This window comes from Petromyzon marinus, chromosome 76 (genome assembly GCF_048934315.1).
Source record: "Petromyzon marinus isolate PM22_M1 ecotype Great Lakes invasive population chromosome 76, UKy_Petmar_22M1.pri1.0, whole genome shotgun sequence".
Taxonomy (NCBI): Eukaryota; Metazoa; Chordata; class Hyperoartia; order Petromyzontiformes; family Petromyzontidae; genus Petromyzon; species Petromyzon marinus.
The window spans coordinates 5,841,383-5,854,718 of record NC_133742.1 but is presented as its reverse complement, the minus strand read 5'-3'; the positions used below and the strand labels follow the sequence as shown (position 1 = coordinate 5,854,718).

Genomic DNA, 13,336 nt, shown 5'->3' with positions numbered 1-13,336 from the left:
CTCAGCTTGTTACCTGTATAAAAGACACCTGTGCACAGAAGCAATCAATCAGATTCCAAACTCTCCACCATGGCCAAGACCAAAGAGCTCTCCAAGGATGTCAGGGACAAGATTGTAGACCTACACAAGGCTGGAATGGGCTACAAGACCATTGCCAAGCAGCTTGGTGAGAAGGTAACAACAGTTGGTGCGATTATTCGCAAATGGAAGAAACACAAAAGAACTGTCAATCTCCCTCGGCCTGGGGCTCCATGCAAGATCTCACCTCGTGGAGCTGCAATGATCATGAGAACGGTGAGGAATCAGGCCAGAACTACACGGGAGGATGTTGTCAATGATCTCAAGGCAGCTGGGACCATAGTCACCAAGAAAACAATTGGTAACACACTACGCCGTGAATGACTGAAATCCTGCAGCGCCCGCAAGGACCCCCTGCTCAAGAAAGCACATATACATGCCCGTCTGAAGTTTGCCAATGAACATCTGAATGATTCAGAGGACAACTGAGTGAAAGTGTTGTGGTCAGATGAGACCAAAATGGAGCTCTTTGGCATCAACTCAACTCGCCGTGCTTGGAGGAGGAGGAATGCTGCCTATGTCCCCAAGAACACCATCCCCACCGTCAAACATGGAGGTGGAAACATCATGCTTTGGGGGTGTTTTCCTGCTAAGGGGACAGGACAACTTCACCGCATCAAAGGGACGATGGACGGGGCCATGTACCGTCAAATCTTGGGTGAGAACCTCCTTCCCTCAGCCAGGGCATTGAAAATGGGTCATGGCTGGGTATTCCAGCATGACAATGACCCAAAATACACGGCCAAGGCAACAAAGGAGTGGCTCAAGAAGAAGCACATTAAGTTCCTGGAGTGGCCTAGCCAATCTCCAGACATTAATACCATAGAAAATCTGTGGAGGGAGCTGCAGGTTCGAGTTTCCAAACATCAGCCTCGAAACCTTAATGACTTGGAGAAGATCTGCAAAGAGGAGTGGGACAAAATCCCTCCTGAGATGTGTGCAAATCTGGTGGCCAACTACAAGAAACATCTGACCTCTGTGATTGCCAACAAGGGTTTTGCCACCAAGTACTTAGTTATGTTTTGCAGAGGGGTCAAATACTTATTTCCCTCATTAAAATGCAAATCAATTTATAACATTTCTGACATGTTTTTCCGGATTTTGTTGTTGTTATTCTGTCTCTCACTGTTCCAATAAACCTACCATTAAAATTATAGACTGATCATTTCTTTGTCAGGAGGCAAACGTACAAAATCAGCAGGGGATCAAATACATTTTTCCCTCACTGTACCTACACACACAACAACAAGAACAACCGCCATTCGCCAGTAAGTGGCGGTGACGTCACCACGACGCTTGTGCCAGGCCATGTGCACCTTGAGGCCACGTGAAGTGTCGAACGCCCGGGGGCAGGAGGTCACGGGGCAGACCCAAGTGCCACTGGTTGACTGGCTAAGATGACTGAGATGACTGGCTGATACACCACCTGTGCCCCCTACTGTGCCAACCTGCTGTGCATTAGCCACCCGGCGCTCCGCTCGTTGTTGTAAGCGTCGCTCCTCCGCCCTCCGTTGTTGTTGGAGGGCGACTGCCTCCAACTGCCCAATAGCGTCCTTCACGAGCCTCCTCCACAGAGGCCGATCTTGACACCGCTGGTACCAGTTAAGTCCACTCAGCTCCACGTCCTCCTGTACCACATCACTCCATCTCTTCTCGAGCCCGTGCCGCGCCCGTTTAGCCCCCTCGATCAGGCGGAACAAAAGCGGTTTCGGCATGCGGTGGCTTGGCAAGTGGGCTACATGACCCAGCCAACGCAGCCTTGCCTGACGGAGGAGCTCACCGATGGGACCTTGAACACATCTTTCAAAAATTTGTGAGCTCCTCACACAATCCAGCCTGGTTAAACCCAGGATGGATCGTAGGCAGGCCAGCCTAAATGTTTCCAACCGGCGAAGATGCTCCATTAAGGGGGTCCACGTTTCGCAACCGTAGAGAAGGGAGGGAGTGACCGTGGCCGAGAAGACCTGAAGCTTAGTGCGGAGCGACAGACCAGGTAGCTTCCAAACAGCGTTACGCAATCGATAAAAAGATATTGCCGCTAGACTGATTCGGAGTGAGACCTCTGCTGTTAAACTGGAGCCGGTCATAAGCACACTGCCCAGGTATGGGAAACTCTCCACTTGCTCAACAACTGCCCCATCACCGATTTGGAGTTGTTGGGTTGATCGGACCGATGGTACAAAACACCCAGGCAGGTGCTTAGTTTTGGTGGGGCTGATGGTAAGGCCCCATCTCTTGGTGGCATGCTCCAATCTCAGCAGCAGCATCTCCAACTCCTCTGAATGACCAGCTATTACCAAATCATCGGCATACATAACGTGGTTGAGCAATAGGGAGCCATCCCTTGACCGCACCCGGGCATCGATCAGCCTCCCATTATATCTGTACCAAATGGAGATTCCCCCAGTACAGCTATTGAAGGCTTTACGAACTATGTGGTCAAAAATAGATGTTAAATAATGTGGGAGCCAGAGGACATCCCTGTCGCACCCCAAGGGAATGGCTCCGACTCCCGGCCACGTAGTTTTACCCGGGCCCGCTCACCATCATGAAGGTCCTTAATGATCGTGAGCAGAGGGTCAGGGACTCCAAAAGCACGAAGAACAACCCAGAGCCCAGGCCTACTGATGGTATCATAGGCCTTGACCAGGTCAATAAAGCAGAGATGTAGGTCTTGCTGGAATTCCCTACACCTCTGCTGTAGCAGATGGACAGAAAATATGGCATGTGTGCAGCACCGCCCTTTCCTGAAACCGCATTGGGGCACCGCAAGCCTCTCCTCAGCGTGCCTAGCAAGGCGATGTTGAATAATCCTTGCCAGGACCTTTCCCGGCACACTGAGGAGGGAGATGCCCCTGTAGATGTTATAGTCTTGCGGTCCCCCTTCTTAAAGAGGGGGACCACCAGGGCATCCTTCCAATCCTGCGAAACCCGTCCAGTGGTCCAAATTGTTGTTATGATGTAATATAGGGCAGTCTGTGCACAATCGCCACCCTCCCTCAGCGTTTCGCTTGGGAGATCGTCTCTACCCGGTGCCTTTCTTGGTCTGAGACTCCGGATCGCCTTCAGTACTTCCTCAACAGATGGCACCTCAGCCAGCCACTCACAGGGGGTGACTTCTTCCAATATTTGAGGCATTGCAGCCTCAGCAGAGTCATCCCCACTTTGCGCCACGATGTTTTCCTGGCTGTGGGATTTCCCCTCCCCCAGGACCTCACAGAAATGCTCAGCAAATCTGCAAACCTGTTCCTGGGGGTCGGAGATTGGATCACTGTTTTTTCCCCTAATGACGGTAATAGGTGTGGCGCTGCAGGTTACTTTTTTGATGGAGTTAAATAGAGATTTGTGATCGCAGGCCACTGAGGCAGACTCCATCTCCTCAGCAACCCGCGACCACCACCCATCCTTGCAGCGCCTCACGGCTCTCCGAACCTCCGAACGAAAGTTGCGGTAAGCCTCCTCATTCTCTGACGTGGAATTCTGTAGCTGATGACAGTGGGCCTGTCGCTTTTTCTCAACCATCCTGAACACCTCCTGTCAGCCAGGGTCTCTGGGGAGGTCTGGACCGCGTACCCAAAGCAGCCATTGCAGCTGCATGAGTCACAGTCCTAAACCTCGCCAATTTACCCTCGACATCAGGAGGAGTGGGGGACGATGCCAACCCCAGCCGCAAGCGATGATGAAATTCTCGCTTGAAACTTTTATGAGCTGAGACCAGGCCACTTTAGGTTGGAATGGGGTCCTGGGTGTACACCCACCACCTGAGTGGAAGAATGGCAGGCACATCTTACAGATGACTAGTCGATGGTCAGAGGGCAGATCAGCTCCACGGTAGATCCTTTTGTCAAGGACATGGGCTCGCATCCGCTGGTCCGTCACTATGTAGTCCAGCAGATGTTCTTGCTTGGAACCGGCATGCATCCATGATGTTGTGTGGATGCGCCGATGCCGGAACAGCGTGTTGGTAATTACAAGCCCATGGGCTGCACAAAAATCTAGCAGCCTCCGACCGTTGTTATTGAGCTGATCTGGCCCATGCCCTCCAATCACTCCAGACCAGGTGCCAGCATCATGACCAACTCGGGCATTGAAGTCACCCAACATGATGACTCTATCCCGAGGTGCCACTTTAGCCAGCAACTGTGACTGGAGGTCATAGAAGGCATCTGACTCATCGGCTTTGCCTGCATCCCTCCACGGATGTTCGTCTTTTTGGGGGGGGCATAAATAACCACGACCACCACTCCTCGCCTCCGGTTGATGGGAAGGTGAGCCCAAAGTAGCCTGGGGCTTATAGCTTCCCACACCTCACCGCAACGCTCCCACGCCCCCTTCATTCTTTTGTTCAAAAGAAGAGCCACACCCTGTTGTTTGGCACACTGCTGTCCAGAGTAGAGAACTGTCCACCCCTCATGGTGGCAGGAGGCAGAACCGGTCCACCGGACCTCCTGAATGCCACATAGATCCAGGAGGTACCGGTCCAGCTCCCGACAGAGGAGTGGCAGCCTCTCCTCCGCAGTGAGCGTTCGATCGTTCCACGTGGCCATCCGTGGTGGCTTTTCGTTGTTTCTGGAGGAGCCCCGAGGGTAGAGATTCAATCTCCTGGCTCCACCAATTGGGGTTTGGCCAGGAGACGTCATAGACGCCTGGCCCCCCGGGGCCTCCGGCACAAGCTTATTAGTTACATATTTTAGTCGTAGTTTAGTGGTAATTAATTGAAGGTGGAGGGGTTACCAGCCCCTCGCACCCGTCCAGAGCCCACGTTTAGCCACTGCGGTGGTCACAGACGCCACACACACCTACACACACACCCACACACCTACACACACCCCCCACACTCACACACTCGGTCGGCTCACCATGGCGACGTAGTTGTACTTGCGTATCACTTGCCGGATCCTCCTCATCTCGTCGTCGAGGTTGAAGGCCCACACCTCACAGATCCTTTGCCCGAAGTCGCTGCTGGCAGCCGGCATGGTTCCACCACCTCCTCCACCACCACCACCACCACCACCTCCTCCACCACCACCACCACCGCCGCCGCCGCCGCCACCGCCGCTCCCCGCCGATGCGGAGCCAAATATCGCCAGCGCGGTGACGACACGACGGGCCGCTGCTCCACGCGGCACAGCTGTGTCTTGAGCACACGACGGGTGGGTGGGTGGGTGAGTGGGTAGGTGAGTGGGTGGGTGAGTGGGTAGGGGGGTGGGTGAGTGGGTGGGTAGGTGAGTGGGTGGGTGAGTGGGTAGGTGAGTGGGTGGGTGAGTGGGTGGGTGAGTGGGTAGGGGGGTGGGTGAGTGGGTGGGTGAGTGGGTAGGTGAGTGGGTGGGTGAGTGGGTAGGGGGGTGGGTGAGTGGGTGGGTGGGTGGGTAGGTGAGTGGGTGGGTGAGTGGGTAGGGGGGTGGTTGAGTGGGTGGGAGAGTGGGTAGGGGATTGGGTGGGTGAGTGGGTCGGGGGGTGGGTGAGTTGGTGGGTAGGTGAGTCGGTGGGTGAGTGGGTAGGTGAGTGGGTGGTTGGGTGGGTGAGTGGGTGGGTGAGTGGGTGGGTGAGTGGGTAGGGGGGTGGGTGAGTGGGTGGGTGAGTGGGTAGGTGAGTGGGTGGGTGAGTGGGTAGGGGGGTGGGTGAGTGGGTGGGTGAGTGGGTAGGGAGGTGGGTGAGTGGGTGGGTGAGTGGGTAGGTGAGTGGGTAGGTGAGTGGGTGGGTGAGTGGGTGGGTGAGTGGGTAGGGGGTGGGTGAGTGGGTGGGTGAGTGGGTAGGTGAGTGGGTGGGTGAGTGGGTAGGGGGGTGGGTGAGTGGGTGGGTGAGTGGGTAGGGGGGTGGGTGAGTGGGTGGGTGAGTGGGTAGGTGAGTGGGTGTGTGAGTGGGTGGGTGAGTGGGTAGGGGGGTGGGTGAGTGGGTGGGTGAGTGGGTAGGTGAGTGGGTGGGTGAGTGGGTATGGGGGTGGGTGAGTGGCTGGGTGAGTGGGTAGGGGGGTGGGTGAGTGGGTGGGTGAGTGGGTAGGGGGGTGGGTGAGTGGGTGGGTGAGTGGGTAGGTGAGTGGGTGGGTGAGTGGGTGGGTGAGTGGGTAGGGGGGTGAGTGAGTGGGTGGGTGAGTGGGTAGGGGGGTGGGTGAGTGGGTGGGTGAGCGGGTGGGTGAGTGGGTGGGTAGGTGAGTGGGTGGGTGTGTGGGTAGGGGGGTGGGTGAGTGGGTGAGTGGTTGGGTGGGTGAGTGGGTAGGTGGGTGAGTGGGTGGATGAGTGGGTCGGTGAGTGGGTGGGTGAGTGGGTGGGTGGTTGAGTGGGTTGGTGAGTGGGTCGGTGAGTGGGTGGGTGAGTGGGTGGTTGAGTGGGTCGGTGAGTGGGTCGGTGAGTGAGTAGGTGGGTGAGTAGGTGGGTGAGTGGGTGGGTGAGAAGGTCGGTCGTTGGGTGAGTGGGTAGGTGGTTGGGTGAGTGGGTGGGCGAGTGGATGAGTGGGTGGGTGAGTGGGTGGTTGGGTGGGTGACTGGGTTGGTGAGTGGGTGGGTAGTTGGGTGAGTGGTTGGCTGAGTGGGTGAGTGGTTGGGTGAGTGGATGGTTGGGTGAGTGGGTGGGTGGTTGGGTGAGTGGGTGAGTGGGTAGGTGAGTGGGTGGGTGAGTGGGTGGGTGAGTGGGTAGGGGGGTGGGTGAGTGGGTGGGTGAGTGGGTAGGTGAGTGGGTGGGTGAGTGGGTAGGGGGGTGGGTGAGTGGGTGGGTAGGTGAGTGGGTGGGTGAGTGGGTGGGTGAGTGGGTAGGGGGGTGGGTGAGTGGGTGGGTGAGTGGGTAGGTGAGTGGGTGGGTGAGTGGGTAGGGGGGTGGGTGAGTGGGTGGGTGGGTGGGTAGGTGAGTGGGTGGGTGAGTGGGTAGGGGGGTGGGTGAGTGGGTGGGTGAGTGGGTAGGGGGGTGGGTGGGTGAGTGGGTAGGGGGGTGGGTGAGTGGGTGGGTAGGTGAGTGGGTGGGTGAGTGGGTAGGTGAGTGGGTGGGTGAGTGGGTGGGTGAGTGGGTGGGTGAGTGGGTGGGTGAGTGGGTAGGGGGGTGGGTGAGTGGGTGGGTGAGTGGGTAGGTGAGTGGGTGGGTGAGTGGGTAGGGGGGTGGGTGAGTGGGTGGGTGGGTGGGTAGGTGAGTGGGTGGGTGAGTGGGTGGGTGAGTGGGTGGGTGAGTGGGTGGGTGAGTGGGTAGGGGGGTGGGTGAGTGGGTAGGTGAGTGGGTGGGTGAGTGGGTGGGTGAGTGGGTAGGGGGGTGGGTGAGTGGGTGGGTGAGTGGGTAGGTGAGTGGGTGGGTGAGTGGGTAGGGGGGTGGGTGAGTGGGTGGGTGGGTGGGTAGGTGAGTGGGTGGGTGAGTGGGTAGCGGGGTGGGTGAGTGGGTGGGTGAGTGGGTAGGGGGGTGGGTGAGTGGGTGGGTGAGTGGGTAGGGAGGTGGGTGAGTGGGTGGGTGAGTGGGTAGGTGAGTGGGTGGGTGAGTGGGTGGGTGAGTGGGTAGGGGGGTGGGTGAGTGGGTGGGTGAGTGGGTAGGTGAGTGGGTGGGTGAGTGGGTAGGGGGGTGGGTGAGTGGGTGGGTGAGTGGGTAGGGGGGTGGGTGAGTGGGTGGGTGAGTGGGTAGGTGAGTGGGTGTGTGAGTGGGTGGGTGAGTGGGTAGGGGGGTGGGTGAGTGGGTGGGTGAGTGGGTAGGTGAGTGGGTGGGTGAGTGGGTAGGGGGGTGGGTGAGTGGCTGGGTGAGTGGGTAGGGGGGTGGGTGAGTGGGTGGGTGAGTGGGTAGGGGGGTGGGTGAGTGGGTGGGTGAGTGGGTAGGTGAGTGGGTGGGTGAGTGGGTGGGTGAGTGGGTAGGGGGGTGGGTGAGTGGGTGGGTGAGTGGGTAGGGGGGTGGGTGAGTGGGTGGGTGAGCGGGTGGGTGAGTGGGTGGGTAGGTGAGTGGGTGGGTGTGTGGGTAGGGGGGTGGGTGAGTGGGTGAGTGGTTGGGTGGGTGAGTGGGTAGGTGGGTGAGTGGGTGGATGAGTGGGTCGGTGAGTGGGTGGGTGAGTGGGTGGGTGGTTGAGTGGGTTGGTGAGTGGGTCGGTGAGTGGGTGGGTGAGTGGGTGGTTGAGTGGGTCGGTGAGTGGGTCGGTGAGTGAGTAGGTGGGTGAGTAGGTGGGTGAGTGGGTGGGTGAGAAGGTCGGTCGTTGGGTGAGTGGGTAGGTGGTTGGGTGAGTGGGTGGGCGAGTGGATGAGTGGGTGGGTGAGTGGGTGGTTGGGTGGGTGACTGGGTTGGTGAGTGGGTGGGTAGTTGGGTGAGTGGTTGGCTGAGTGGGTGAGTGGTTGGGTGAGTGGATGGTTGGGTGAGTGGGTGGGTGGTTGGGTGAGTGGGTGAGTGGTTGGGTGCGTGGATGATTGGGTGAGTGGGTGAGTGGGTGGATGGGTGAGTGGGTGGGTGGTTGGGTGAGTGGTTGGGTGAGTGGGTGAGTGGTTGGGTGAGTGGGTGGTTGGGTGAGTGGGTGGTTGGGTGAGTGGGTGAGTGGTTGGGTGAGTGGGTGGATGGGTGAGTGGGTGGATGGGTGAGTGGGTGGATGGGTGAGTGGGTGGATGGGGGAGTGGGTGGATGGGGGTGTGGGTGGATGGGTGAGTGGTTGGGTGAGTGGGTGGGTGGTTGGGTGAGTGGGTGGGTGGTTGGGTGAGTGGGTGAGTGGTTGGGTGAGTGGGTGAGTGGTTGGGTGAGTGAGTGGGTGGATGGGGGAGTGGGTGGATGGGTGAGTGGGTGGATGGGTGAGTGGGTGGATGGGGGAGTGGGTGGATGGGTGAGTGGGTGAGTGGTTGGGTGGTTGGGTGAGTGGGTGAGTGGTTGGGTGAGTGAGTGGATGGGTGGGTGGGTGGTTGGGTAGTTTGGTGGGTGGTTGACAAAGACAGCAGAGAGACAAAGACAGACAAGATAGAGATACAAGAGAGACACGAGAGAGAAAGAGAGAGAGTGAGACACAGGGAAGAGACACAAGACAGAGTGAGACAGAGAGACAGAGTGAGACAGAGAGAGACAGAGACACAGTGAGACTGTGAGACAGAGAGACAGAGAGACGAGACAGAGAGAGACAGAGTGATACAGAGAGACAGAGAGAGAGTGAGACAGAGAGACAGAGAGAGACACAGTGAGACAGAGAGAGACACAGTGAGACAGAGAGAGACAGAGAGACACAGTGAGACAGAGAGAGACAGATAGACACAGTGAGACAGAGAGAGACAGAGAGACAGAGTGAGACAGAGAGACAGAGTGAGACAGAGAGACACAGAGCGAGACAGAGTGAGACAGAGAGACACAGAGAGAGACAGAGAGAGACAGAGTGAGACAGAGAGAGACAGAGTGACGAGACAGAGACAGAGTGAGACAGAGTGACGAGACAGAGTGACACAGAGAGAGACAGAGTGAGACAGAGACAGAGTAACGAGACAGAGTGACACAGAGAGAGACAGAGTGACGAGACAGAGTGACACAGAGAGAGAGAGAGAGAGACAGAGAGAGACAGAGTGAGACAGAGTAACGAGACAGAGTGACACAGATACAGAGAGAGAGACAGAGTGAGACAGAGTAACGAGACAGAGTGAGACAGAGAGACACAGAGAGAGACAGAGTGACACAGAGAGAGACAGAGAGAGACAGAGTGAGACAGAGTAACGAGACAGAGTGAGACAGAGAGACACAGAGAGAGACAGAGAGAGACAGAGTGAGACAGAGTGAGACAGAGAGAGACAGAGAGAGACAGAGTGAGACAGAGTAACGAGACAGAGTGACACAGAGAGAGACAGAGTGACGAGACAGAGTAAAACAGAGAGAGACAGAGAGAGACAGAGTGAGACAGAGTAACGAGACAGAGTGACACAGAGACAGAGAGAGACAGAGTAAGACAGAGAGAGACAGAGAGAGACAGAGTGAGACAGAGAGAGACAGAGTGACGAGACAGAGTGACACAGAGAGAGACAGAGAGAGACAGAGTGAGACAGAGACAGAGAGAGACAGAGTGAGACAGAGACAGAGTAACGAGACAGAGTGAGACAGAGAGACAGAGTGACGAGACAGAGTGACACAGAGAGAGACAGAGAGACAGAGTGAGACAGAGACAGAGTAACGAGACAGAGTGAGACAGAGAGACAGAGAGAGAGACACAGTGAGACAGAGAGAGACAGAGAGACACAGAGAGACAGAGAGACAGAGTGAGACAGAGACAGAGTAACGAGACAGAGTGAGACAGAGAGACAGAGAGAGAGACACAGTGAGACAGAGAGAGACAGAGAGACACAGTGAGACAGAGAGAGACAGAGAGACAGAGTGAGACAGAGAGACACAGAGAGAGACAGAGAGAGACAGAGTGAGACAGAGAGACACAGAGTAACGAGACAGAGTGACGAGACAGAGTGAGACAGAGTAACGAGACAGAGTGACGAGACAGAGTGACACAGAGAGAGACAGAGAGAGACAGAGTGAGACAGAGACAGAGTAACGAGACAGAGTGAGACAGAGAGAGACAGAGTGACGAGACAGAGTGAGACAGAGTGAGACAGAGAGAGACAGAGAGAGACAGAGTGAGACAGAGTAACGAGACAGAGTGACACAGAGAGAGACAGAGTGACGAGACAGAGTAAAACAGAGAGAGACAGAGAGAGACAGAGTGAGACAGAGTAACGAGACAGAGTGACACAGAGACAGAGAGAGACAGAGTAAGACAGAGAGAGACAGAGAGAGACAGAGTGAGACAGAGAGAGACAGAGTGACGAGACAGAGTGACACAGAGAGAGACAGAGAGAGACAGAGTGAGACAGAGACAGAGAGAGACAGAGTGAGACAGAGACAGAGTAACGAGACAGAGTGAGACAGAGAGACAGAGTGACGAGACAGAGTGACACAGAGAGAGACAGAGAGACAGAGTGAGACAGAGACAGAGTAACGAGACAGAGTGAGACAGAGAGACAGAGAGAGAGACACAGTGAGACAGAGAGAGACAGAGAGACACAGTGAGACAGAGAGAGACAGAGAGACAGAGTGAGACAGAGTGACACAGAGAGAGACAGAGAGAGACAGAGACAGAGTAACGAGACAGAGTGAGACAGAGAGAGACAGAGTAACGAGACAGAGTGACACAGAGAGAGACAGAGTAACGAGACAGAGTGACACAGAGAGAGACAGAGAGAGAGACGGAGTGAGACAGAGTAACGAGACAGAGTGACACAGAGAGAGACAGAGTGACGAGACAGAGTGACACAGAGAGAGACAGAGTGAGACAGAGTAACGAGACAGAGTGACACAGAGACAGAGAGAGACAGAGTGAGACAGAGTAACGAGACAGAGTGAGACAGAGAGACACAGAGAGAGACAGAGAGAGACAGAGTGACGAGACAGAGTGAGACAGAGTAACGAGACAGAGTGACACAGAGAGAGACAGAGAGAGACAGAGTGACGAGACAGAGTGAGACAGAGAGAGACAGAGTAACGAGACAGAGTGACACAGAGAGAGACAGAGTGAGACAGAGACAGAATAACGAGACAGAGTGAGACAGAGAGAGACAGAGTGACGAGACAGAGTGACACAGAGAGAGACAGAGTGAGACAGAGACAGAATAACGAGACAGAGTGAGACAGAGAGAGACAGAGTGACGAGACAGAGTGACACAGAGAGAGACAGAGTGAGACAGAGACAGAATAACGAGACAGAGTGAGACAGAGAGAGACAGAGTGACGAGACAGAGTGACACAGAGAGAGACAGAGAGAGACAGAGTGAGACAGAGACAGAATAACGAGACAGAGTGAGACAGAGAGAGACAGAGTGACGAGACAGAGTGACACAGAGAGAGACAGAGTGAGACAGAGACAGAATAACGAGACAGAGAGAGACAGAGAGAGACAGAGTGACACAGAGAGAGACAGAGTGACACAGAGAGAGACAGAGAGAGACAGAGTGACGAGACAGAGTGACACAGAGAGAGACAGAGAGAGAGACGGAGTGAGACAGAGAGAGACAGAGTGAGACAGAGTGACACAGAGAGAGACAGAGAGAGACAGAGTGACGAGACAGAGTGACACAGAGAGAGACAGAGTGAGACAGAGACAGAATAACGAGACAGAGTGAGACAGAGAGAGACAGAGTGACGAGACAGAGTGACACAGAGAGAGACAGAGTGAGACAGAGAGACACAGCGAGAGATGAACCCGAATCCGCCCCTGCGTCTCCCTCACGCACCTCGCCTCACACTCTTGGTGCTCTCTCGCTCCTCCTGTTGTTGTTGATGTTGTTGTTGTTGATGTTGTTGTTGTTGATGATGTTGTTGTTGATGTTGTGGTGGTGGCGAGCTCCTTGCTGACTGCGGACGCGAGCAAGGCCTCAGCAAGGCCCGAGTCGCCTGGCGCGCGCACCGCCCCTCAATAACTTTATTAGTAACACGTGACTCTGTATAACTTTATTAGTACCATGTGACGCTGTACAAACTTTATTAGTAGCACACTTGTGTTGTGTAATTTTGTATAGCTTTGCTCGTCTACCCACTCTGTTATATTCTTGGTTCTTTCGGTAAAGTCACGTAGAAGGGAAACAATAAATAATAAAAATATGAAACAATAAAATTTTCAGTGAGAATAATAAATAAAAAACAATAAAATTCTCATTGAGAATTTTTAAATATATTTTTTTATTATTTTATTGTTTCCCTTCTACGTGACTTTACCGAAAGAACCAAGAACATGAATCTCTGCAGTCACGAAAGCTTTAAATCACAATTTTACACACTTGTTGTATAGCTATATTAGTAACACGTGACTCTGTATAACTTTATTAGTAGCACGTGACGCTATATAACTGTATTAGTATAACTTTATTAGTAGCACACTTGTGTTGTATAGCTTTATTTGTATAGCTTTATTAGTCTGCACACTTGTTTAGCTTTATTAGTCACCACGTGACTAGTAAAACTTTATTAGTCTCCACGTGACAACGAAATAACTTTATTAGTAACATACTTGTTGTAATAGCTTTATTAGTCTACACACTTGTTGTATAGCTTTATTAGTAGCACACTTATTCTTGGTTCTTTCGGTAAAGTCACGTATAAGGGAAACAATAAAAAAATGCGCCGTTTAAAAATAAATTTATGCAAACCAACACACCTGAAGATGACCGTTTGAGTTATGGTCGAAACGTCGTGAGAATTTTTATTGTTTTATATATATTATATTATTTTGTTGTTTCTCTTCAACGTGACTTTACCGAAGAAAAAAACTAAGAATATGAATTACTGCAGTCACGAAAGCTTTAAAT

General features: G+C 54.2%; 1 protein-coding gene across 2 annotated transcripts in view; it reads right to left on the bottom strand.

The window, feature by feature from the left end:
- Positions 1-12,556, bottom strand: part of LOC142907263 (CCR4-NOT transcription complex subunit 7) — a 28,979-nt gene extending 16,423 nt beyond the window's left edge. Inside the window, exons 1-2 of one of the 2 annotated variants that reach the window (XM_076056554.1) lie at positions 12,266-12,556; positions 4,938-5,215 (exon numbers count right to left, since the gene is read on the bottom strand). In XM_076056554.1, coding sequence (XP_075912669.1) covers positions 4,938-5,054 — 117 coding nt within the window. In that variant the 5' untranslated portion in view covers positions 5,055-5,215; positions 12,266-12,556. The remainder of the gene's footprint in view (positions 1-4,937; positions 5,216-12,265) is intronic. The other variant, XM_076056555.1, reaches the window with a different exon arrangement.
- Between the last annotated feature and the right edge of the window lie 780 nt (positions 12,557-13,336).